Source organism: Micrasema longulum, unplaced genomic scaffold, assembly GCF_059751315.1.
Source record: "Micrasema longulum isolate JH-2025_06_02 unplaced genomic scaffold, ASM5975131v1 h1tg000020l, whole genome shotgun sequence".
Lineage (NCBI taxonomy): Eukaryota > Metazoa > Arthropoda > Insecta > Trichoptera > Brachycentridae > Micrasema > Micrasema longulum.
In genome coordinates this window covers 314393-341696 of record NW_028277228.1, presented here as the reverse complement: position 1 = coordinate 341696, position 27304 = coordinate 314393, and the positions used below count along the sequence as shown (strand labels likewise).

Genomic DNA, 27304 nt, shown 5'->3' with positions numbered 1-27304 from the left:
ATATCATTGTATTGAATGGTTTAGATTTTTTTTCTTTAGCTAGTGGTAAAAAGTAAAAACGGTGAGAGCGGTGTTTCCCAATTAGTGGAACCCCCATCCCCGGGGTACGAGAAGTTGCATCAAGCGGATTTTCGGCCATAACAAACTTAAAAACTAAACACCAACTCGGTTCGAAAAGAAAAATCTGAAAAATCATCCTAAGGATTCTGAAATATCCTGAAGGATTTACAAGATGTGAAAACATGTTAATATTAGGTAAAATATATATGTAATTTTGCTATTTATCAAATCTCCCAAGATGAACTTTTGTTTTTATGCCCCAATGTGCAGAATGTGTAGATCAGTCAATTTGTCGCACAACTTGGAATTCTTAAGGACAGATCTTCCGGCTTTTCGTAGATCTCTTCGCCATTAACACCGCGAGGGATGAAGATGGATTGGAATGGCTTATCTCGAAATCTTGTACGTTGATCATGTTCTTGAATATATTGTATAACATTATATGATTGCCCTTGTTTGTCTTTGCTACATACTTTTATGTTCAGTTTCTTGCACACATGTTTCTCAATATAACTGGCGGCTTCCATGGGGAAGTGGTCGAGACGCTTGACTCGCGCACAGAAAGTTCCGGGTTCGATTCCCGGTGAGAACATAAAAATTTTATGTGATTTTTCTCAAGCCTGGGTGTTCTGCGCTATAATTCCCCACTGTAATTAGTCCTTATGGCCTGCTGTGATGCAAAAAGGTCATTTATATAATAAATAAATAAGTTTATATCGCTACCGCATTTACTGTACCTGCTTGCATTTTATATGTAGGTACATAATGAGCATTTCTGTTCTTATTTATTTTTCTTTACCATTTTAGAAACGCGCTGATTTCGAGCGATTCGGTTTGATGTAGATAATATTATATTTTGTTAAATGGTGAATAAATAATAATAACTTTAAAAATATGCCCATAGACAGGCGCCGTGACGCAGTTGGTTAGACTGTGAAACTGGCGTCGCGGATTCGATATCCGCCAGTTGCAAGAAATATTTTTTTCTCAATTGATGTGTGTGTTGTGGTGTATTTTTCATTACCTCCTTCCGTATCCCCCCTATCCTACCTGCTGACAAGCCTCAAAATAGAGGCTTAGCGGGTTATTCCTTTTAAAAAATATATGAAAAAATGAAAACATCACATGTATGCCAATATTAAAAGCTCGTCATTTTTCGAACCGCACAGAACGAGAGAGTGTTCATGTGAAAAGCATTTTATGTATGGCAGGTACATAAATATATTTAAACGATAATAGATTAGTTACAAATTTTGTTAATGAATGTTAAACGCGACGGAATGATTCGTGAAAATATTTATCCGGTAAACAATAAAAAAAGCCTTGGCACCATAACCTACCGCGTCTATAAAATCTGACCCAAATATATACGGTGAATTGCGCGAAGTTTGGAGAAAAAAAGACAATGGTTAACATGAAATTTCGCTAATTTTAGTCAACATTTTAGCGAATAAAGTAGAGCACACGCTTGTCGCGCGATTGGAAGTTTAACAAAACATTTATCGAAAATCGGTATAAAAGATTTGAAGGGATTAATCGCATGTTGTCTTGACGCCTAAAAAAATTAAAAGACATCATGACCGAAAATAACCTTTAAATTTTGACAGGGAATTTGCGTGTGTATCCAATGAGGGATAATTATGTGTATCGTGTATTTTTACGGAGTATTATTTGAGGTTAGGTTAGCGTGAAGAATATCACGTAATGGGTAGGTTGGGAGAGGTTAGGTATATTTATACAAAATATAGTTAGTTACCTGAAAGTGAGGCAGTAAATTGGAGTGGTCTCGTGTGACTGGCATTTAGTTTGTCGGGAACAATAACTCGTACTCTCTGAAAGGAATAAATGGAGAAATGAGTTTGAATAGGAAGCATTTTTTTTTTTAAACGGGATTCCAATAATTTGAAATATGCACATTTAGTTGCAAGGCGTCACGTGGTTTAGACATCCTAATGCTCCACCTTTAATGTTGTATATTCTCTGTATTTTAAATTTGAAGAAAACCTACGTTTTTAAAAAAATAAATAAAGATTAACTACAATACCTCCTTGTATCAGTTAGTTATTTTTGTGCTATGATTTTAGATGCTTTTGTGGGCTTTTTTAAATATTTGAACTTGACATTAGTTCCTAATTAGAACGATATAAAAAAAGTATTTTTTGACATAACTAAAACGGTAAATCCTAATAGTATAAGAATAGGTAGTAAAAAAATGTAAAACAATATGACTAAAATATTTTCAACGTAATTAAACAACTTTGGGGTAGGAACTCACAGCGCTACGAATACAATTGGTTGCGTTAACAATAAATGTAACCATGAAAACATGGTAAATTTGTATTAAATGTATAATTTCAATTGTCATAATACGTCTAAATTCTTTATATTCTTAAAGACGCAGATAGAAAAAATCGGTTTAACTTTTCCTAATAGATTTAACTTCAAACGTACCTAATACACACTTTTTCATACCTTCGGTCAGCTTTTTAAAATTAATGGCAGTTATTACTTGGAATTGCCGTTCGCTGGAATAAATTGTGAATTCTTTTAAAGAGGTAAAACTCCAGGATTGTAATCTGGAAATCAATGTTCACTTTATACCACAGAAGGTCAACCAATTTACCAGCCCGAAATACGGATTCTAGAGATCTTACAGTTTGATTAGTGTAAATTACGTGAATTATAAATGTGGAATGAAAAATAGAGGGGAGTTTGTTAGCGGAGAAAACAGATGGAAAAAATTTAAAAATCCATTATCTGAGATTAGTGATACGTAATTTTAAACAATATTTTTTTAGTCTTTATAATCTTTTTTAGAATAATAATTTTACACTTAAATTAATTTTAATTGGTTTTATAAACAAGAATTTTCAATATCAAAACTTCGTTTAGGTAAATTGAGGACCGTTAAACAAAGCGAAATATCTACTAAATGTAAATTTTTCAGGTTTTTTCATAATAATAATTTTTCATAATCGTAAAATAAAACTATTACGATTTTAAACAAATAAAAATTAAATTTTATAGATGTATAAAATCCTTATACGTGTATTAAAAATCAACAATGTAGAATCAGTAGAATTATTTATAAAAATGTTCTGAATTCACGAATTTTCACAAAAAAGAAATATCTACATATTTTTGTGATAGGAATCTATGGAAAATTGTTTTCTGTTGGGAATTAAATAAGTTCACTTTTGCATAATATCATTTTAAACTGTTTTTTTGTAAAATTATATGTCTACTGCCATATCTAAGTACCTGTGTAAATATACCCATTTAGGTATTTACCTCCTATATATTTTTTACATACATAATAGCACAAATAAAGTGATAACAAAATAAATTTCAAAAAAATAAAAACAAAAAAAGGAAAAAAGAAGTATAATAATATACTTCTTTTTTCTTGGCCGAAATTATGTTTACTTGAGATTTTTTTCGATTTTAAAAAACTTAACACCCTAAAAAAATATGTAGATATTTCGCTTTGTGAAAACTCTATGTAGTGTACTTATTTCAGTTTGTAAAAATTCACGATATTTGAACCGTTACAACTTCGCATGTTTATCGTTTTGTTCAAGTATTATTTCACCAATCGATTAAGCTCACATGGAAGAACCCGATTCAATAAAAAAACGCATTTGGTTTTTTTTGTAGAAATTTCACATTGTGAAAACGGTACTCAATTGTCAATGAACGCATTTTCATACATCGAATGAATTTATTTATTAAATAGTTGTTTTGAATATGTATTTATTTATGTTAAAGTTATTTATTTATCACGTTATTTTTTACAAAACAGACATTATTCAAAAGTATATACGGCATTCATCATACCTATAAGAACATATAATTTCACAAAACTCTGAACCAAGAAGTAATAAGATACTAAAATTAATGTTTACAAATACATAATGTACATTATAAACACAAATGATTTAAATTCATGTAAATATAAACTCCTGATCGAATTTCTCCTTTTTCTCTCTTGGTAGTGTCATTTCTAAGACCGGCAACAAATCGAACTTAACTGGAATCACTAAATCTATCGACTTAATTATTTTATTAAAATAAATAAATATGTACCTAGTACCTATGCACATGTGCAGGTATTCGTAATAGCATGGAGAAATATGTACAATTAGGCATATAAATAATTATAATGAACGCCTTGAATTAAGTTTTAAATTCTGGAAAGCCATTTCCTTTTTTGCCTTTTAGGAATTTAATCGATTACGTTGGCTATTATTGATTCCGCATTAAGGAATATAAAAGTGATAGTGATCAAATGTTGACGAAAATTTGGAGTTGAAAACTGTGAATACAGAAGGCGTTCTTGACTTTTTGTGTATAAGCTCACGTTATGAAGGTAAATAAAAAATAATGTTTCCAATATGTGCCGGCATTATTATTTTTACTAGGAATAATAATGGTTTTAAAATAATTTATGAGGGTCTTTTATTCGATGGAATTTTCGGTAAAGTAAAACAAAATCAAATGTATCATAGCTTAATGCTTTGACCAAAATAATTTTTAAAAAATTATGATAAAGATTTTTACGCTTTTTTATTTATAAGGATGAAAAATACAGATATGTCTGTCAAATAGCACCAGAACGAAATAACCCGGGACGAGTGTTTTAAGCTAAATGGCTGCTCTCAAGTGAAAGTCCGTCCCTTTCCGCACCTAATGGTGCATAGGACACTGCATTGGTACACCAATTGTAGCGTATTTTGATAATGTTTTTTATTACGTGAAGGTAAGATGATCAGTCTTACGTTTCAGGTACCAGTCCAGGTACTATGAAATATTCTAGTGTGAAAATGCACCCTTTTAAAATAAATAGTTCATAACAACCATGCCGGGAATCAAACCCGAGACCTCTTGCATTGTAGGTAAACGCGCTGACTATTAACTACGAGGCCGACAAAAAAAGGCCGGTAAAAGTCCTGAATAAGGAAACCGAGCGGAGATAAGTCCGCCTCGTTGTGGAGTGATTGACGCGTACGCTTACCATTCTAGGTCCTTGTTTCAATTCCTGGTAGGGTGAACGTAAAATATTAATTTTAAAGGTTTTGCAATATTTCATTGTTTATGGACTGGCACCTGAAACGTAAGACCAATCACCGATGGTAAAATAAAAATTGCCTTATAGATTTTTTAAAAAAAAACTTTTATGAAACGCCTAATTTACGACAATACGAGTAACATGCGTGGCAACCACATTGCAGTCAAAATATAAATATACCAATATAAAAGAAAACCAAAAACCTGCTAAACCGCGAGACCGGACTGTCAGCAGGGTTTTATTTTTATCAGAGATAGATGCAAAAAAAAATGCTATTATTCTTTGTTTGTTAACGACATTGTGTCGATATTTGAGAAAGTAGACATTCTTCTCTTTGCTGACGATCTCAAAATTTTAAAAACTATTACCTCTGATACCGATTGTGGAGTTCTTCAGTCTTATTTGATAAGGCTGTACAACTGGTGCCAGAAAAGTTAACTTTACTGAAATATCGACAAGTGTTGGGTAATATAATTTACAAGAAGTAAAAAACCCATATTATTCGATATCAAAATTAATAATATCAATCTGGGAAGAGTTACATAAATAAAGGATTTGGGGATAGTTTTTGACGAAAAATTGACATTTATTCCTCACATTGATACCATCACTAATAAGGCGATGAAATGTCTTGGATATTTGCAGCGAACTGTAAAGGATTTTAATTCCATCACTACCCTCAAAGTGCTATTTACTGCCTTAGTTAGAAGTAATTTAGAATTCAATTCAACAATTTGGTCACCCTATTACAATGTTCATATTTTAAAGTTAGAAAGAGTACAACGTAAATTCCTTAGATTCATCAATTACAAACTTAATATACCCACTGAAAATATTGATTACGATAATTTATTAAGTACACTAAATATGTCAACTCTTTGTAAAAGAAGAATTGTAAATGATTTATTAAATTTATATAAAATAGCAAATGGCGTATTGGACGTCCCGGAATTAACTAGGGTTATCAGCTTAAAAGTACCTGTTCGAAATACTCGGCAGCTAACGTTATTTTTTTAATCTGGCAGTCATAATTATTATTACAATTCACCAATACCTAGACTACACTGGCTAGGTAACGAGTATGGTGAAGATGATATATGTATTTCGTCTGTCTTTATATAAATATAGGTTAAGTATTCAAAAGGTTATAAATTAATTTGTATAATTTTTTTTAAATATTGTTCTATATTTACTATTTTTTTTTCTCGTGTATCTCTATAATAATGTATAAACTTATGTGTATGTATATGTATGTTCATGTATGTGTATGTATATGTACATGCATGTATGTATATGTGTGTGTGTATGTGTGCATGTGTATGTATGCGTGTATGTTTTTTAGATGTAAATATATTAAATATTTTTCTATGTACCCATGTACCTATGTTGGTACGTTTACTTATTTTTACTTTTTATTGTATCTTTTAGTTTTTCTATCTTTAATTTTAACTAAATTTACATACTTATGTTTCACTGCTGCACTTGAATGTAATTTCTAATATTTGTAAAAGCCCGTAGGGCGTGTAAATCAATAAATAAATAAATAAAAGTTTAAATATTACGAAACACTAAATAATCTACATGCATATATCGGTAGTCAGGTGGCAGAAGAGACTATATGTATTTTTTTGTTTTTTTTTTGTTTTCAAAAGTTTTTATGAATATTTCAGTAAATACACATAGAAAAAACTGCATCATTTAGAATAGTAATTTACTATTAAAAAGTAACGCTAAAATATTTAAGTTTTTGGACTTTAATCCATTATAAAGTCTTGAAATTGAGTCTTATTTCAGCTCCTCTGAACATTTTTGAAAGTTACATATGGTCCCTTCTGCCATCTGACTACCGATATATTTGTAAATATATATTTTTAAATTGTTTAAAAACTTGATAAAAATGTACATACAAATTGCATGTGAAAAAAAAACAATGCATAATATAAAATAACGTCTGTAAAAGAAAACGTTATATCCAATTCAAGGCATTATTGCACACCAGCCATTCGATATTTTTTTCGATAATCCTCTAATTTCTACGTAGGGTAAGAAAACATTTTTCAGCACTGAACTTCCTCATTATCAAAATCGAAATAAGCAGCTACCTACTAAAAAAAAATTCAAAAATTCAAAAAATTCAAACTACAAAATTGTACATAAAATTGCATTTTGTGTAATTTGAAAACAATAAACAGAAGAAATACATGGTAACGCATAATTTTTATGTTAGTTTTATGATTTTTTTATTGAATCGGGTTGTGGTCCTGTAGCTAGTGTCTCGGACTCATGGACCAAAGGTCCGTGGTTCGAATTCCACTCTACCCCAACTTAATTCGGATTTTCTAATAGAGAGTTATTTACAACTCGTTGAAAATGGCCCTCAAAATTAAATATTTGGGTAAATCATAAGAACGCAAACAATTATTTTTTTCTAAAAAAAAATACAAAAATAATTGGTTTACCTGAAAATCACATCAGTATTCGTGAAGAGATCTTTAAGCGAACATTATTTTCAAGTACTAGTCCTTGGCAAAATGCTGATTGTGTTATAATCAGATTCGGGGGTATAATAATTAAGAAACACGAAAGCGTTTGACATCCAAGGGGACAGTTCTGATTAAGAATTCAACGACTGGCAACCACATACCGAATTGGCCCATTAACCCAATTTATACATCGCAGTGTAATAATCAAGTCATTTAGTAGTGTGATACACCCTAAAAATAATTACTTGTTACGAAAATTTTTAAGAAGAACATAATCACGAAAAAAAATATTTCATTGTCATCACCAGCCATTACTTATAATCCTCCATGCGTTCCTGTCTTGAGCTTTCTGCATACCATCTATGAGGAGTCTCTCCCTACTTCTTTTGTCTTCGAGAGGTCTCCACTAGACTACCCCTTCAGTCCATCTTTGTCCTTTTAGTCTGGCAACATGTCCCGCAAATGACCATTTGAATGCATGTTTGTTAAAAGACCATTTAGACCACATTTTCCGACGTTTGAGTGTAAAAATAACACGGATACTCCGAACATCAAAAACTAAAGGAGGGCAATTAATGTTTGTAAAAACACCTTTTATCCGTGTTATCGGGCGTTTTTAATACTTTATTGCCAGCAGTAATAATCTGGCAGCTAATTTACTAATTTATTTATTATTGCACCCCAATAAGCCAGGGATCCCAAACAGTATTAAATTACAGCACATAATATCATAAATGACCCTATATATGTAAAACTATTTTTTTATATTAATATTTTCTCACCGGGTCTTTCCGTGTTTGACTCAAACGTCTTAACCACTACACTACGCGGAGGCCGCCATGTCAAAAAAGCGAGTTTAAATATTAAATGAATTATTGTACATATATAGTATATATGTACAATAATTCATATAGTATGCGCCCTTGAGGTATTATATTACGAAAATGGCGCTATATAAGTTATCCATAATTATTATTATTATAGTAAACAAATAATTGAAAAAAAACACTCGTACCACGAGTGATAATAATTAGTCAAAAATTTATAGCATCTTCACCGTACACTGCGCAAATATCGCGAGCAGCTTATGCTATTTTATTCCCTCGAAGGAGGTGGCGAAAATTATAATCTTCGTCTACTTGACATTCCATTTTAAAGTCTTGTAATCAGATAAAATAATTTATGTAACGTAAAATAGTATTTAGTAAAATAATAAATAAATAATGTAACGTAGTAATAATAAGTAAATAGTGTGACGTAGTATTTAAATTTTTTCCCTCTCCTTCTGTATTCATAATAAATTAATATTAAATCTGTAATTGGTCTTACTTTTAATTGTTTTCTTGTACCTTGAGTTTGAAAAAACTGTATGATTCCCACAATAAATAAATAAAAGCAAACGCAAATCTTGTAGGGAAGAAAATTTTCTATATGACTTTTACCATTTTGATTTACTTTCGGTGATCATTTTTAAATTTGGAAAAAAACAGACACAACGTATTTTAACACATAATATTTACGTCTTATACCCGTATGAAGAGAGAAAACTTAAGGTGAGGAAAGTACATTCTAATTCCAAATGCAAAGAACAACCCGAAGGTGAAGACAATAGAATGTACTTTCCTCACCATGAGGTTTGTCTCTGCATACGGGTATTAGTATATCTCACTCATTATACAGAGTTGAAAAAGCTTATGCCATAAGCCATTATACCTACATATCATACCTTTAGGACGAAAACGACTAAAAAAAGCTTAAACGAGTTAAGATCATTAAACGCCTTCAATGAACATTATCCATCTTTCTGCATTTACAAAACGCAATATTTGGGTGGTAATGGGAGGAAACCGTTACATCGGTCTCTTTATTACTCAGAGAATTAAGATTCCGTGTCAGTACGGAAGCGGTGTTATTGCCGTGTGAAGGACGCAACGCATACAAACATATAGTGACCGAAAGCCGGTTGAGTCGATTTTATTCCGATACAAATGGCATGTTTTCTTTATTTTTTTAAATATTAAAACGACCAATTCAGCTTTGTGATTGTTTCGTTCCGACTTACCGATAATCTTAGTGACTTATTTAAGTGAAAGTCATTTCATTATTTAAATTATCGATAATCTTAGTGACTTTACGTTTATATCATTTCGTGAATAAATAAAAACATGTGTTTGGTGACCCAATCTGACTGAATAAAAATTATGTCATTATCTTAATTATCAAAGTGCTTTTGTCTGTTTTATTTTTAGTCTAATAATGACTCTTTAAACAAATGTCTTGTTTAAACTTATGATAATTTATTTTTATTACGCCTTTTTCATAGATTAATAGCTGAAAGCCTTCGGTATAATTTTTAACTCAAAATTTGGTGCTTACTTCGAAAAATACGAAACAATTGACGAAAGAATACGAAGGTGTCACAATTAACATTCTTCTTTTGAAATTTCTAAAAAAGTTGATTTTTTGAGTTGAGTCGTTTACGTTCTAAAGGTGCGATATGTGCACACGCGGGAAGGAAGCTTTTCAATTACTACCGGAAAGAAATGGTTTAAAAAAATTGCCATGCGGCAATAAGCTCGGCAATGCACAAGTATTTGTAAACCAAACCAGCGGCGTATTTCGGTTATCTGTTACTGTTATCTATTATCTGTCATACGCTTCGGATGGCAGTCCAGGAACAATGAAATGTTGCAGTTTAAACAACCTTTAAAATCAGTATTTCGCGTCCACTCTGGCAGGAATCAAACCTGGGACCGAATGGTAGGCGAAGACGACAACCACCTCACTACGAAGCGGACTTCTTTTCACTCAATTTCCTTTTTCAGGATTCCGGTCTGAGAGTAGCCATCGAGTCGAAAACACTCTTCCAGGGTTCTGGTTCTATTTCTCACACTGAACAGAATACTGGATCCGCCAGGACACATATTTTTTCGTGATTAAAATTAAAGGGAACATACGCTCATCAATTCTATTGACTTTATTCTGTTTGACGCGTGATTATCGTTTTTTTTTTCTGAATTAGACTAAATATAGGCACAAATATTTGCTCTCCGATCGTTAGGTACCTAGGCAGTTAACGCACTAATATATTTACATACTGCTACGTATGTTTGCCTACTTAAATATTAAATAGTGAAAGTAATAAATTGATCGAACACACGTCACTATAAAGTCAACATTTACTAACGGTATTTTAAGTATGTCCAAATGTTTGTTGACAGGGGACTAGATTTCACCACTTAGTGAGATGAATCTCACCCGCATCAATAAAGGTTTAAGCTCTTCAACTTCAGAAAAATAAACAGATGGAAGAATTAAACAAATGTGAATATTTAAACGTAGGCAGAATGGTAAATGGTAAAGTGGCCAATGACAGGTCATAATTCCTGTAAAGACTTCGATATTCCGGTCTCCTAAATGTTTTCCCTATACGTTACGATAAATTGGACATCGGCACTCTGAGAACTGTGTATTTTGCTCTTTTCCAGTCATAGGCAACCTATGGTATAGTGGGCTGGGGAGGTTGCACTGCGTGTATCATGAACCCCCTAATAAACGTACAAAAATTAATACTAAGAGTGATGCTGCGATGTCTCCCCCCCTTTTCCATCTGAGACATTGTTCCAATCCATGAAGGTACTGGACATTAGACAATTTTTTTTAAAAGAGTCAGTGACACATTTCTGGTCATGCGGCTACAAGAGTAGATCCCAGCAAAATGCTCGGACGAGGTTTTCCTGTAATTTGAATTATTTAATTCCAAAAACGCGTGTGACGTTTGCTCAGAAGAATTTCTCTCTTGCGGCTCCAAGAGTGTTTAATGTCCTGGGTGAACATATTCAGTTCTCCAAAACGAAAGCCATTTTCAGAAACAAGTCTGGATTTTGTCTAAGGGAAGAGACCATTGTAAGTTACTGATGCGAGATGTTGGATATATTTATATACTATGAAGCGTGTTGTCCAGATGCCCTTTGAAATATATCTATGTTTTTTGATTAATATTTAATTTTTATTTTTGATATTACTTAATTATGTACGTGCTTCCACTTTCCATTATGTTGTATTCCAACTCAACACAGGGTCCTTGGCCTCGTAGTCTTTGGGATACGTTTATTATTATATTTTTTTGTAAAATGTATGTAGTTGTGTGAATAAATAAATAAACATTTAAATAACTAATATTATAACCATAGAATTAAGAATAGTCCAGAAACTGCATACGCACATCGAACAGAAGGCGACTAAACTACTCATACGCAACTCCTGATTTGAATTCGACTATGCCGTGTAGATCTTAAAGAAACAGGATGGTATCACATTTCATGTGTAATTAGCAAACTAATGTTTAAGTAGCAAATGCATTACTTAAAAATTGAATTATTTTTCCATCTGTCAAATTGTCGAAGAAACAAAATGGAAATTACGTTAGTGTTGCCAGGGTGGTATTTTTTTTTACCCTACTTTGCTCATCAATGAAAGAACTAATGAAAATTAGACCTCGGATTAAATAACGCCGTGGGGGACATTTGAACGACATTATCTTTAAAACATCAAAAATTATTTAACATGATATAAAAATATCCGTTTTATGTAAAATAAAATTTGTTTTATATTTTAAGTTTAAAGTTCATTAATTCAATTACTCTTATGAAATGACCCTTTACTTATCTACTCTGTTGTGTCAATCATATTTCCGCGTGCACAGTAAAATTTTAGAGAAATTAACAAATTGCTTTTTTTTACCTTACATTATGATTTTTTTCCCACTGTGCAACATTACGCGGTGTCATCACGAATGCGCGCGGCAAAAGTGTGGCATAGTGGGGGGATTATAGGACACAGTCCGATGTATTCAAATATGATTCTACGCTCCTTCTGGACTATTCTTAATTCTATGATTATAATATTATAATATGTGTTCAGTGTTCAGTGGTCCACGTCCAGATAGGAAAAGACACAATATGGGATTGAACGATTGGTCTATAATTCATACCTTACTTCCATGTCCTTTTTTCCTACCTGTTAGTTGACAAGTCTCTAAAACAGAGGCTTAACGGGTTATTTTTTTTATTTTTTTATTTCGATTTTCGAACTTTTATTTTTACATATTTGTGTATCAGATTATTTTGCGTCCTTATTTTTTTTAGGGCGCAGTTGTAGAGAAAGCAGAAGAAGAAGAAGACTTTTTCATATAGTTCATCAAATCTAACAAAAACTGTCGACCTAAAGACAAATGAATCAAACCCTTTTTGTTGATGTAGAAAGATAAGAACGGTAGGTTATATTTCAAGGCTTGAACTAATTTAACGTCAAAATGTACATTTACCCAAACTACAAATATATAAATCAAGTTATTTGACTTTGAACTTCAGATTTCAAGTGCTTTTATTTTTGTAGATTGTCGACTTAATAGTAAGGGGTTTTATTATATTGTTCAAAAAACGTCAAATGATTGCACGCATATTTCGGAAACTAATGGAGTTTGGTAAAAAAAAACTCTCGCACGAACATTATGTACGCCCGTGCGTAGTTAGCGCAGCGGGCAGGGTGTGGAATTAATCATAATCATACTGAAATATCGACAAAACTATTTTTTTCACACGCGAATACAAATCCCGCGTGAATTTACCCAGTTTCAAAATAAATAACAAATAACAGCTCATAATAACTGTGACGTACGAAATGGTAGTCATGAGAGTCAAAATCTCAAATAAAAATGATAATTTTATAACAGCTTAGCGAGAGCAATTTTTTTTAGAGGAAAGAAATATTAACATTTTTATAATTTACTAAAATATTTCAATTTTGCCTTAAATTATTTAAATTACATTAGTTAAGTTTCATTATAGCTAGCTAGGTAATTGTTTAATCAATAATCACTAGTGTATTTTTAAAAATAACTCATTAATTATAATTCCAATCGTAATTATGTAATTAGGTACACACTCGGTAGATAGGCTTTAATTTATTCCCTCATAGGGAAACATAAATAAACACAAAAACATTAACTCTAAATCGGTAAAAATCACATTTATAAAGCGAAGAAGTATATTTCATTTTTCATTTATTGTTTGTTTTCTATTTTGAGTTAATGTTGGACGATGAAACAATCTATGAGCTTCTGAAAAATTCTTACACGGAAGTTTAATTTATCAATTTTCATCTACAGGTGCGAAAAACAACGAATATTAAATGCATAATAAACTATTTGATTGAAAACAACATAAAACATATTGTACAAATAGGTTATCATTAAGTTTTTTTAAAATTATAACCATGAGTACTTAGTTTGACTTTTCCATTGCAAATGCTATTTATAAGCAAAGAAATCGATTAATAAAAAAGTATTCAATGTCATAGCTCATAGCTCTAAATAAACCTCCATGGATTCGTAATGTATGTTATTGTATTGAAATATGAATCACCACTCTACATATCAATTTGACTGATTTGTGTGTCGTCAACGACCGCCCATTATAATATTAAGTTTGTATACCATCTAATCGATAGTGAAGCAAACTGAATATATTACCAATTTTTGTATGAAACTGGGTGCATTTAATATGCACTTGTAATAGGGGATAGTTTGATTTTTTCAGTCAATGAGAATTAATGCCGCACTAGCTTTATAATTTTTCGTTATCATAAAATTATCAGTCAAAATGTTTGATAATAAATTATTATAATGGAAGATATTGATCAAAATTTATGAAAAATCATCTCAACTCTTAAAGTACTGCTAAAACAACCCCCTGCAAGCGGTGCTGTAACGCCGTGTTACAATATTTTGAAATAAAGGTATGGAAAAACAAAAAATAACAAAAATAATATATTTTAAATATTTTTCCATATTTTTTAAATTTTCCATAATTCATAAAATAATTATATAATTTAGGCATGTTATAGCAAAATACGACTTCATTATTTTAAAAAAATAAGAGAGATATATCAAGTCTTGAATTCTACGTAGACTTAAGTGACATCATAGGCACACAAGCGTAAAAATAAATTTTGAAATTTCGATCAGATCCTGCTTTACAAAATTGTAAATAATAAATTTGATTCCCCAGAACTAATTTGTTTTATCTCTACTTGCTTACCTCGTCCCCTCCTAGACTAGACTGTCTGATATTTTCCATATTCGTAATATCAAAACTAACTATCGGAAATATTCTACCATCCCTCGTGTATGTTAAGTCTTGATATATTAAACACTCCATACTCCGTACAGAAGAGAACTAATAGGCTTGATTCAGAATAACAGAGAATAGACGTTTTGTCTCTTTTCTTGCTCTTAATCATAGAATCAAACGCAATTTTCCACTCGTACTTTCCTTCAATAATCCTTCACCACTCCTATTTAATTTCCTTCTGTATCTTCCCACTATCTCATTGTTTTGTCCATATTTCTTTTATTTTAGTATAAAATATGTTTATTCTTTATATAGGTTAAACTCTCGTCGCTTTATTGTAGTATAATTTAGTGAATGCATATAATTGGGTGGCAGGCCCTACAATGTATACATTTTTTATAGTTTTTATTTATATTCTTCGTATATTCTTCTGTTATCATTCGAAAAAATAAAAATAATAAAACAACGCATAATTTTTTTAGTTTTTTTTACTATCAGAAGAAAAAAGGGGTACCTATAAAACTAAAAGTTTTAATGAAAAGTGATAGTGTTAGAATAAGGAAGGGAATACAATCTTTATTATACTGGTGGAATAAGGATGATATTCCCATACTTATTCTACCACTATATTTCGGCGTAACTTTTTACCAGATATTATATTAGGGTTATGTAGTATGTATATGTACCAAACATGTAGTATGTATGTCGCGGCCTGAGGTGTAGTGGTCAGCGCATTAGATAACCATGCAAGAGGTCTCGGGTTCGATTCCCGACATAGTTGACATGAAATATTTATTTAAAATGTTGTTTTTACACTAGAATATTTTATAGTCACAGGACTGGCAGCTGAAGCGTAAGACTGATCATCTTACCTTAACGTAATAAAAAACATTATCAAAATACGCTGCGATTGGTGTACCAATGCAGTGCCTTATACACCATTAGGTGCGGAAAGGGAGTGATGATGATGATGATGGACTTTTACTTAAGAGCAGCCATTTAGTCTAAAACACTCATCCAGGGTTATTTGGTTCTGTTATTTTTCATCCTTATAAATAAATAGCGTAAAAATCTTTATCATAATTTTTTTTAAAATATTTTGGTCAAAGTATGAAGCTTTGATACATTTGATTTTGTTTTACTTTACCGATAATTCCATCGAATAAAATACCCTCATTAATTATTTTAAAACCATTATTATTCCCAGTAAAATGCTGGCACATATTGGAAACATTTTTTTTTATTTCCTTTCATAACGTGAGCTTATAAACAAAAAGTTAAGTACGCCTAATACAGAGTATTAGTTAGTTTTCAACTCCAATTTTTCGTCAACATTTGATCACTATCATTTTTATATTCCTTAATGCGGAATCAATAATAGCCAACGTAATAGTGCCCAATGCATCATTAGGTGTGGAAAGGGAATGATGATGACGATATATATATCAAAAGCCGATTTTATTGTAAACCGAAAGACAATTCGTAAAAATAATTCCAATGTTGTGTGATATAAATCCGTTGGGTTAATGAACGTCGTACAAGAGGGATTTTATGTAAACGCCAAAATTTTATTAATTTAATTTAAGGGTGTCGGCTCGTACGACGCAGCTTAAAGTTATGAGAAAATTGGTAGGTATGTACAATAGGTCTCAATTTCAGTCAATCAATCACCGTTTTTTTTACCGTGCTAAAAAGAATTGTAAAAGTGTGTACAAAAAAATGAGTTGTAAAGTTCTTGGACTTTCGCGGCCTTTCGAATACTGATAATGTTTTTCTGGGTATGCCTTGTAGTGTTGGTCCTTCTTTCTGACGTTTCTACGCTCATGTTGTTGTATGTAACTTGTATGTTTACTGTAAATGTTGGATGTTGTAATGCAGTCGAATCGTCCCGACGCCGACGCGTCGGCAAAAAAATACAATAATGCCGTGTGGGTGAGATGTTCGTCCATCATCAAAAGAAAAAAATGAGTGTTCAAATGTGCGATGGTATCATAGAAATTTTTTATTTATTACAATAAGAAACGACGATAGTACAAAGTGTATTGTTTTCGCATATCAATCAATTCATTTTCGTTCGTTCAGAACATCTATTACTTTCAACACCAATGATACTACAAATAATGTTTTTTTTATATTAGATTCTAATTATCTTACCTGTTCTTCCCGTTTTTTTGGCGAGAGGTTCCTACGCAGGGGAGAAGTAGAAAGGCGAGAGGACTGTGCTTCACAGGGCCTGCTAGCATTAGCAGGAGAAACGTCTCTTCTCTGCGAACATACGACAAACACAGTCCTTTAAAATCTTTAATAACCTTTGCTTATGTGATCGCAACAGAAATATTTTAAATAAAAAATTCTAATCTGCTTCCAAACACAAGAAAAAATTGGACGCTGACTTGGTTCTCCGACAGCCACTGATTCATCAATACAATAAACTACCAGACAAAACTAAACAAAAGACTCGGACAAACTTTTCAAAAGACGTAAAAAATATTATTATCAACAACAGAGGATTAATAAAAAATGAATTATTATTTTTGTAAAGTGAATATAATAATATATAACCCTTACGGGTTAATAAATAAATTTCAAATAATAAAAATATAGGCTATTAAACATTCGAACGCACTTTACATTATACCGCCCCCGAAGAACAAATACTTTTCATTTTGAAGGAGGTTTATTTTATTTGAAATAATTTCGCAAATCCGTAAAACGTCGGAAATTTGCAAAAAATCAACAGTACTTTTACAGTCAATAGGAATGTTCTGCATAAAAATAAACTATTTTCTCGAATTAAAAACCTAAAATAATCTGAAAGCAACAATGTTTTGAGTACGTCCAAATGTTTGTAGAGAAGCTGGATTTCCTCCCTAGGGAGTTATTTTTAGATCTAATTTTATTGCAACACAGAGGGTAAACATTTTTGAGAAGGAAATATGGAAGTCAAGGCAGAAATGTGGATGTTAAGACATGGGCAGAAATGTTACACAATGTGTAAAATGGCCTCTTAAACCATCCAATGATAGGTCATAAGCCCTGTAAATGCCTAGACTTTCACATTCCCTTCTGAAAAATGTTTTCCCTCTCTGTTGCAAAAAAAATCTGAAGTCGTTCAAAACTTTGCTTTGTTTGAAAATACCCCAGAAGGCGAATACCTACCTACATTGTCACGAAAAATTACATGTAACATAAACATGAATTGACCAGTACATAACTACTGCATACAAAAGCGAACGGATTCAACATACCTCTCGACATTTGGTTTCGTGTATTAATATGGACGCACTCCCGAACCTCCTGCCGCAGAAGGAGCAGAGGAGAGGGACTCCCGCCACGTGCTCGGGATCCTTAGGCCGGGGGGGCTCGGGCCTCCGGAGGACCCTCCGGCCCTTGTCGGCTGAGCCCGCGGGCTTCGTGGGCCCCGACCTCCCGGGGCTGGCGGGGCTAGGGGGCGGCGGGTGCGTGTGGAGACGCTCCGGACGGGACGCTCGACCGCAGGAATCACAAGGCTGAGCTAAAGGACGGATAACAGGGCCACAGAAGGCTTCGTCCACCTTTCTACGCCCCCTGGATTGAGAATGCCTCCCGATACCGACCACCACCTTTAAAGGGGATTTGTTGCGTACAGAAATACGAGGTGCAACTTTGACGCTATCGATCACAATTATCGGTATTTCTTTTTTAGGGAGTTTTTTCGATTTGTGTTTCGTCTGGGGCGATGTGTTCTCGTCGTAACTTTCATCCGAAATCTCCGGTCCCTTCGCGCGTTTGACATGGCGCGTTGGTGCGACAAGCGGGACTTTCATCAACGTGTAAATAGAAAGCAGCTCCTTTCTCATCAGGGACATGTCTATTTTCCCCTGCAGCGCGATGTCTAGGAGCCGGGGACGCTCGAGCGTGGCCGTCAGGGGGCGCGGTCGGCGCGGAAGACGTTTTTTCTCGTTCTTGAGCGGCCATGTCGCCACGGCAGAGTCCGGCTTGGGAGACGAGACGTCTTCGAAGAAGTTGTTCATCTTGACTGCTAGGGCTCTTCTGTGTCCCCCGCCTCCGGGAGACTGCCCCCTCCAGCTGGACACCGCTGGAATAAAGGTCTTGTTCCTCATGTCACCTCTGACGTCACCGAAAATGTTAAAATACTGATCCCGCGCTTCCCAAATATTCGCAAACAAATATTTTTTTATAAATAAGTACTTAAGTAGTTTGTAAACAAAATATTACATTGTTTTCCTTGACGCTAAAGTATGCTTTGAAAGTTGTATATTTTTATCATTAACACGTGTATATAAATATTTCGGTGATTTGATTGGTTAGCGTTAGAATCATTCTTATTATAGTTTGAACTTTTTTGATTCCAACGTGAATCAGTTATTTATAGCTGTTTGTCACGAACTCCTGGAAACTAATCCACATAAGGCAAGACGTCTTTCAACACCCACACTGCATTGAAGCTGTACATGTCTGTTTATGTATATTTACTAATTTCCATGCAATACGAAACACCTGAGCTCACCTGAGCGGTCAGCATAATACTGAGTGGGTGAACTAACGCGGAACAGTATTCCAGTAGTAGTAATATTTTCCTTCACTTTTGATTACGTACGTACTGTTGATAAAATGACCCACCCAACAATACAAATAAAAACCATTTATTTTTTCACAAATACAATATCTTATTTTTTTCTACCTACTTATACGCGTCAAGGCATTAATTATTATTATTTATTTTTTGTACCGGCCTATAATACATATTTTTAAGTAGTAAAATTTCATAGTTTTAATATTTATTTGTTATTTACACCACGTCTTGTTCCCCGTCTCAACTCTGACGTCATATAAAATTATTATATTATTATTCTGGATAATTTTTACAGCGCCAATTTTGTGCCACATTCATCCGCCTCGTGGCGCGTTTGCCAATTATGCAAGAGGTCTCGGGTTCGATTCCCGACATGGTTGACATGAAATATTTATTTAAAAAGAAGTTTCTGATAAAATACCATTTCTGATCAGAAATCCCACTTCAGTGACCGAATCCGATGCAGTGTTCTGAAGATTCAAGTTCAGATCGAATAGTCAAGAAAAATTGGAGACCTTTAACGTATAATGCCTAAAAATTAATAAGAAATTCACACATTTGTTTCCTTTTACGCAAATAGCCACAACAGTGGTATAACCGTCATGTATTGAGCGAGTTAGAGCTACGAAAACCACCCCTTTCTTTGGTAAAGCCGTTAGGGTAGAGGGTGGATGTGTATCGTAGTGGTGGTTGGTGATGGTGAGTGAACTGTGAACACCCAACCCCAAACATCATCATTAGTATAGTTTTTGAATAAGCTATTTCCATTCCGTATCAAAATAGTATACTTACCTAATATTATTGTTAACCATATAAGTACGCGTGTTTCAGGGCCAGATCGCTAAACTTCACACAGAACTAGAACCCTGGACGAGTATTTTCGACTCGATGGCTACTCCCGGGAAAAAATTGAGTAGAGATTAGTCGGCCTCGCGATATACTGGTTAATGCGTTTGCCTGGCATGTCTGAGGTTCTAGGTTCGATTTTCGGCAGAACGTGAGATATTTGTTGAATGGGTGACTTCACTGAAATATTTCATAGTCCCTAGACTAGATCATATATGCCGTGAAACTATCTAAAAATGGAAAAGCTCCCGGCTCAGACGAAATCCACTCTGATTTTTTTAAATATTGATGATGATAATTTCCAGCTCCTACGTGTACTATTACGTTTGTTTGATAGAATTTACTCCAGAGGCATAATTCCTAGTGAATGTTTGAAATCTGCATGTATCTCTCTATGCGTCAAGATGTGAACAATACAGAACTATCAGTCTCATGAACCATGTCCTAAAAATATTTTTGAAGACAATCCATAACAGAAGAACAGTTTGTATGCTGTAACGGTTTTGCAACGAGGGGGGCATTATTTTCACTGCAAGTACTGATACAGCGATGTTTAGATATAAATTGCAAGTAAAAAGCCTTCGATCGTGTGTCATATGCAAAAATGATCGACACAATAAAAAAAGTAGACCCGGGCTGGTATTCTGAACGGAATTGCACGCGAAGAGATCGCTTTATTAGCGTGTATTTAGTACGTAAATCCGCATTAAAAATGCGTTTTTTACGCGCGCTTTTGCGTTCAGAATACCACCCTTGGGGTGATATTCCAAACGATCTCGTCGCCGTAGACAACACTTTTATCTCGCGTATTTTGTATGTAAATACACGAGACAAAAGTGTTTTCTACGGCCGTGAGAGCGGTTTAGAAAGGATTGCTGGATGACAGCGATATACGAATCATTGCAAATCTCTACTAGAACCAATCGGCTACAGCTCACTGTTCGGCTTGTTCTATCTCAATAGAACAAGCCGAATCTTCAGAGACTGAAATAATACGTGGAGTGAGTGAGGGTTGCATGCTGTCGCCCGTACTTTGTAATGTATACTCCGAAGCAATATTTAATGAAGCAACGCAGGATACCAATGTGGCAGTGTCAATTAATGGGACCATTGTTAATAACTTGCGTTACGCAGATGACACAGTACTCATAGCTAATCAAAGGGAACTACACTCTTATAGATAATGCTTCCACTATTATTACCCAATGTGAAAAAGACGAATGACTGTTAGTGGAACGACAAGTGCTTATTTGAAGAGTGTTGTAAATGGCACAAGACTGGAGCAGGTAGGCTCGTATGCATGTATGTTTACCTTGGACGCATGGTTAATAAAAGATGAGAATGATATGAAGTCAGAAGATAAAATGCTGCATTGAACAAGCGCGAGGAATTTTCATGAAAATGCAAGACCTCATGATCAATAGGGACTTCTCTCTAGGTCTAAAAATGGGTATTGGTGTTATGTGTTTCCAATGTTATTATAACGTGGTATGGAAGCCTAGACACTGGCTGATGCAACAGAAAGGAGAATAAAATCTTTTGAGTTCTGGGTATACAGATAAATTATATACGTTTCTCTCGTTATTGGGAAATTATTTTTGTCAGAAAGAAAGAACTAAATTTGTTGCAACAGAGAGGGAACACATGTTTGAAAAGGGAATATGGAAGTCTAGTCTAGGCATTTACAGGGCTTATGACCTGTCATTGGCTGGTTTAAATGGCCAAATTGGGGTCGCGATTTTGGGGTCTTTTTTCACTAGCCAATTTGGCCAATAGGGAAATATCCCATACTACGAATCAAAGGCAGCGTGAAGGGGGTGCGGTGGGGGCGGTCCACCCCGGGTGCCCAGCACCAAGGGGTGACACCGTCCACAGTGCAGCTTAGAAAAAATACTCGCACAACCACGAGCACGCGCGACAAGCGGGGTGAGCGCGGCGGCCAAGCGAATTCTACATTCACTTATCCATATAAGACACAAATATATATATTTTTGAAACGCGATCGTAAGTTATTGTCGTGTGTTTACACGCAGGAAATTGTAAATATAGCTATTAACGTAAATATGTTCTTTGTTTTTAACGTTTTTCAAACCATTAAATTTATCAATATCTACTTAAACTTTTACATAAAAAACTTAAACTGTCAGCAGTGGTATTCTGATCACTCTCGACACCCACGAGATGATCTCGACTTTCGGACGAGAATATAACGTGGTGTAATTTAGGGATTTTTATTTTTTGAACGCGGTTAAACTTGGTATTCTATATGGCAATTCTGATGATTACATGTCAAATTACGTAAATGAATTCGAACACATAAAACCAAAAATAATGATTCTCAATAGAAACATTATTGTGACCTTAAGAATGACCCAAAATACTTAATTATGTTGAATTTACCAAACCTCAATCGTTATTTCTTGTTATTTAGACGGTTTTATAATTGACGTTTCATAGTTCGATATCTACCCGCAAGAGCGTGAGTGGCGAAAATGAGAAAAAATACTCGTGCGCATGCGTCACTGACGAGATGAATATACCTATTACAAAATATAACGCTTTTGCTATCCTGATGAAAATTTATAACGTTTGCCATGTGGGGTATTTATTTTTTCTACACGCCAAACTGTACTTTTTATATTGCAACAATGCAAAACATAAACAAACATACAGTGACAGTTCAACTACTTTTGTAAATGATAAGTATGCCCCGGATCTACATGTCCTTAGGGATTTTGTTTATTTTTATAGAACCTCTGTGAAATACCTACTGTACTCTATAGAAACTTGCATACGAACCACAGCGTCCCTAAATGTACATCTTGCGCGACAACAGGAATCATCATTTGAAGGTATGTTTATCTAATTCGGTATTTTAATCAAACTTATATATTGTGTACGGTTTAAACCTACCTTACGAGTTTTTTCTCAAGTTGTTAATCATTATAATATTTATAAATTGTAAAAGGTTAAGAATAAGCTAGTGTTAGTAAAAAATAAACAAACCACCAAACCGTTTTCCCCGGGACGGCCAGAGGATATACAACACACATGCGTTTGCAGTCATACAAAATCTCATGCATGTGTGCTGATTTTTCCAACTTTTGAAGTATTACCATATCCGCAGTGGTACTGCAATACCGCTACTGCGAACTGTTAGTTTTAATTGTTGATATTCGTAATGTAAATAATTATTATGTATGTAAATACATATCGTTTCAGCGGTATTTTTGTTTGGTTAAAATCGCAAGTAATATATTAACAGCTTTTACGTTCCCATTTAATTTATTTTGATAATTAGGCTTCCCGCCCACTAGGCAGCCCGGCTGCCGCAGTCAAAATTTTGCGCAGCCAGTTAAAGCAGCCAGCCTGACGGCCAGTCCAAATAAAATGGATGTGGAAGATGTTTTTGTTTACATTTTATCTCGTAAGAAACGCAAACCAAAAAGAAGATATTGAATTCATCCTTTACTTGAAAGGGTTCATTTCAAAATTATTTTATGGATCTTCTGTATCGAAAGTCATTGCAAATTCGTTTCATAAAATACTTCTGGCTGCTACGACAAGTGCGTGGAGACTGAGGCAGTCACATACATTTGCTTTGTCTCGTTCTGGCTGCAGTGAACGTCAAACGCGTTCTAATGGCTGCCGCAGCCAGGAATTCTTGGCTATTATTAGTGGTTTAGTGGTGGTATTTCAATTTGATTTATTCATATAGAACATCTTAATTCACACATATAGAAATAATGAAAATAAAAAGGTAAAATTAGGTATTTATAAAAATAACACAGGTATACATAATATCCAGAAAATAATATTTTAAAAAAGTAAGAGAATCTTGTAACGACAAACTCCCTCAGAGACGTGAAAATATACAAATGTTCATTAAGAAACAATGAAAGACAATTGGACATGCATACACATAAGATATTTAATTTTGCTAAACCCATCACCCTTTATAATAGCTCACAGCATGTGTTATAAAAAGGATACAATATTATTAAGGTTATTGTTATATAATATAATTTATGTTATGAATAGTGGTGTTTAAATATACCTTTGTACTAAAACAAATATTATATCAATATTAATAATAATAGTAGTAAATAGTAAGCTCTATAAATGTCTAGACTTTTAATGATATTATCTTCTAAAAAAAATCTCATTCTCTTTTAGAACATCTGTAAATAATTTAACCTTTATAAGTGTATTTTTTCAGATTATATTAAACCAGTAAAGCGGATCCTTCGAAGGGACGATATCGATTGGCTATTTAAATTTATGCTGTAATGGAATATATGGATATCAAACTATAGGATATATTCGTCATCTGCCTGGAGGTGGGACACGTTGTTTATTAAGTAATTCAAGTTTTTTTTGCACTCTTGAAAATTCTCATTTTAAATTGTCATTTACTAAAAAATGAAAGATAAGTGGTACTTAAATTCACAAATCTGAAATAATCAGTAGCAAGATTCGTCGCTACACCTTTATGACTGATATCTTTATTATAAAGATAAATCTAAATAAAAAAGGATACAATACTTCAGTTATTATTATATAAATTGTAATATATATATTTTTATAGTTAAGATACCAGTCTGGGTATTAAAGATGTTGTAAAAACAATGAAATATCACTACCTACACAGTTATTATACATTTGTATATTTAAATATCAATCATCATTTATTTCCATATTAAACTATTTATTAGATTTGCTTTAAATAATACCCAATTTGTTATTTTTTCAAATGTTTTTTTATTACCAAACAGATTAAGAGCCAAAGTACATAAGAATTTTTTAAAAATAAAGTAAGTACTATTAAAATATCTTGTATTAGTTTAAAATTCATATTATATTAAATATTTTCTCTACAGCTCACGTTGGCATGTCCTAACAAAAGGAAATTTGTCACCATATGGAAAATACAAAGTTATACCATTACATATGACATCGCTTATATCATTTTGAATATTTAGAATTAATCAGCTTACACATATTTGAATTGCAATATCATAATCACAATACCTACAGACAACTTTAAAAATATTACCTTTACTGCATAATAATTTGCTCTGAGAAATAAAACATATAAATCACAAAATATAGCCTTCAAAGTTTTCTTTTTAAAAGGTTTAACAATATGCGGAATAATTAAGGTGTTTAATTTTTGCGTGTACCGATGAACTTTAGTACAATATACAAAAATATGTATATTGGCAGGTTTATTGCAATACCTGATGAATAACTTCCAACTAACCTAAATAAGATATATTTTACCATTTTAAGTGCTTATTTTAGTATGTCATTTTGTAATAAATGTAATTAAAAATGTATTGTAAATTATATAATTTTTTGTTTTTTTATTTTTAGCAAAGAGGAAATATCAAATGTTGCAATTTGGTGTCAATTTTTAACACCTTTATGATCATCTGAGAAAATGGGAGTAAATATGTGGCAGAGCAGAAAAGCGGACTCCAGAAATGAGTCTACAACAACTACATCAAACACTCAAACCTTTTCTCACAAATGTAGAGCATTAGCTAAATTCTAGTTAGTTTTTTGTAGTTTTTTTTTATTATTTTATACCTAAAAACTTATAAACTACAGTGCAAGTACTGTTATTGAAAAAATATTTTGGTGTTTTAGTTTCCTTTTCACACGTAATTAAAATATAGTCATATCTCACACATAAATATTTAAACACATATTCTAAATATAAGGAACCTTAATGTGATCACTTTCACCGGGAGAAATAAGGGCTCTGGCCAAGAATTGTATTTACTTTAGTTTTAGTTAGTTAGTTTTACGAAAACAGTACATTTGAAATTATTTTTATTTATATTACCTTTTGTTACAAGAAAATGTATTCTCACATCATCTCAACGCGTTTGCTTATCATGCAAGAGGTCTCAGGTTCAGTTCCTGACATGGTAGACATGAAATATTTATTTTAAAAGGTGATTTTACAGTACAATATTTCATAGTCCCTTGACTGGCACCCCAAGCGTACGATTGATCATTTTTTCTTTAAGTAACAAAAAGATCAAGATACGCTGCGATTGGTGTACCAATGCAGTGCCCTATGCAATTAGGTGCGGAATTGAAATGATGATGATGATTACCTGCATTTATTTATTCTACGGTATAAAAATTCACTATTTATTTTTTTAAAAGAGATTTGTGTTCTTATGATTTACTTAAACACTTAATTTTGAGGGCCATTTTCGACGAGTTGTAAATAACTCTCTATTAGAAAATAGGATCAAGTTGGGATGGAATGGGATTCTAACCACGGACCTTTGAGCCGTGAGTCCATGACGATAGTCATAGGACCACAACCCGATTTAACTCAATTGATTCACAGTTTACATATTAATGTACTGATTTTTTTTAGGCTGTTGCCGTGTTATGCCATAATAATAAGCATAGGGGAAAAAATCTAGTGAAATTAAAATAACAATATTAAAGTCCAAATAAAATGTTAAATACACATAAAAATTATAAAAAGTTACAAAAATTAAATTTAGTCGATTAAAAAAAAGTTTTTTTTTAACTTTATTAATTATTTGTGCATGTTGTATTCACATTTAATTCATGAAAAATTTCTAAACATAACAAATTGTGATATTATACCAATTTATTGTATTGTTCATTATTTGTAAGCCATAAAAAATAAAATAAAAACAATCTTAAATGTTAATATGCATATTCAAAATAATACAGACTTTATGGATATGGTACCATAGTGAAAATAAATAAAACAATGTTATGAGTAAGTCCAAATACTTGCGGACTGGCTGGATTTCCTCCCTAGGGAGAAATAATTTAATAAAATTCAATTTGTTGCAACAGAGAGGGAAAACATTTTTGAGAAGGGATATGGAAGTCTAGGCATTTACAGAGCTTATGACCTGTCATTCATATCATCCGGCTGAAATCACCTACTAGGCAACACCTAAAAAAACAATTTTCCAATTCTTATACTTCTTCTTTTACCAGTTAGTTAATTCAACAATGTTTTGAGTATGTCCAAATTTTGCGGACTGACTGGATTTCCTACCTAGGGAGTTATTCCAATCTAAATTTGTTGCTGGATGGATGAATCTCACCCACATGATAAAGGTTTCAGCTC

At 33.0% G+C, this 27304-nt stretch overlaps 1 protein-coding gene and 1 long non-coding RNA gene across 4 annotated transcripts in view; one reads left to right on the top strand and one right to left on the bottom strand.

The window, feature by feature from the left end:
- The window catches only part of LOC148285603 (uncharacterized), a 31977-nt gene extending 12723 nt beyond the window's left edge, over nucleotides 1-19254 (bottom strand). For both annotated transcript variants that reach the window (XM_088243057.1, XM_088243064.1), the window contains exons 1-3: nucleotides 17993-19254; nucleotides 16899-17009; nucleotides 1817-1892 (exon numbers count right to left, since the gene is read on the bottom strand). In XM_088243057.1, the coding sequence (XP_088099183.1) occupies nucleotides 1817-1892; nucleotides 16899-17009; nucleotides 17993-18847 (1042 nt within the window). In that variant the 5' untranslated portion in view covers nucleotides 18848-19254. The remainder of the gene's footprint in view (nucleotides 1-1816; nucleotides 1893-16898; nucleotides 17010-17992) is intronic.
- A 3357-nt stretch (nucleotides 19255-22611) lies between these two features.
- Nucleotides 22612-26309, top strand: LOC148285602 (uncharacterized). 2 transcript variants are annotated; one of them, XR_015825432.1, is made up of 3 exons: nucleotides 22612-23018; nucleotides 24386-24527; nucleotides 25543-26309. It is a non-coding gene; the product is annotated as an uncharacterized LOC148285602 (long non-coding RNA). The 2 variants fall into 2 exon arrangements; XR_015825430.1 differs by having other exon boundaries at nucleotides 22613-23018; nucleotides 24386-24506; nucleotides 25543-26300.
- The last annotated feature ends 995 nt before the right edge of the window (nucleotides 26310-27304 follow it).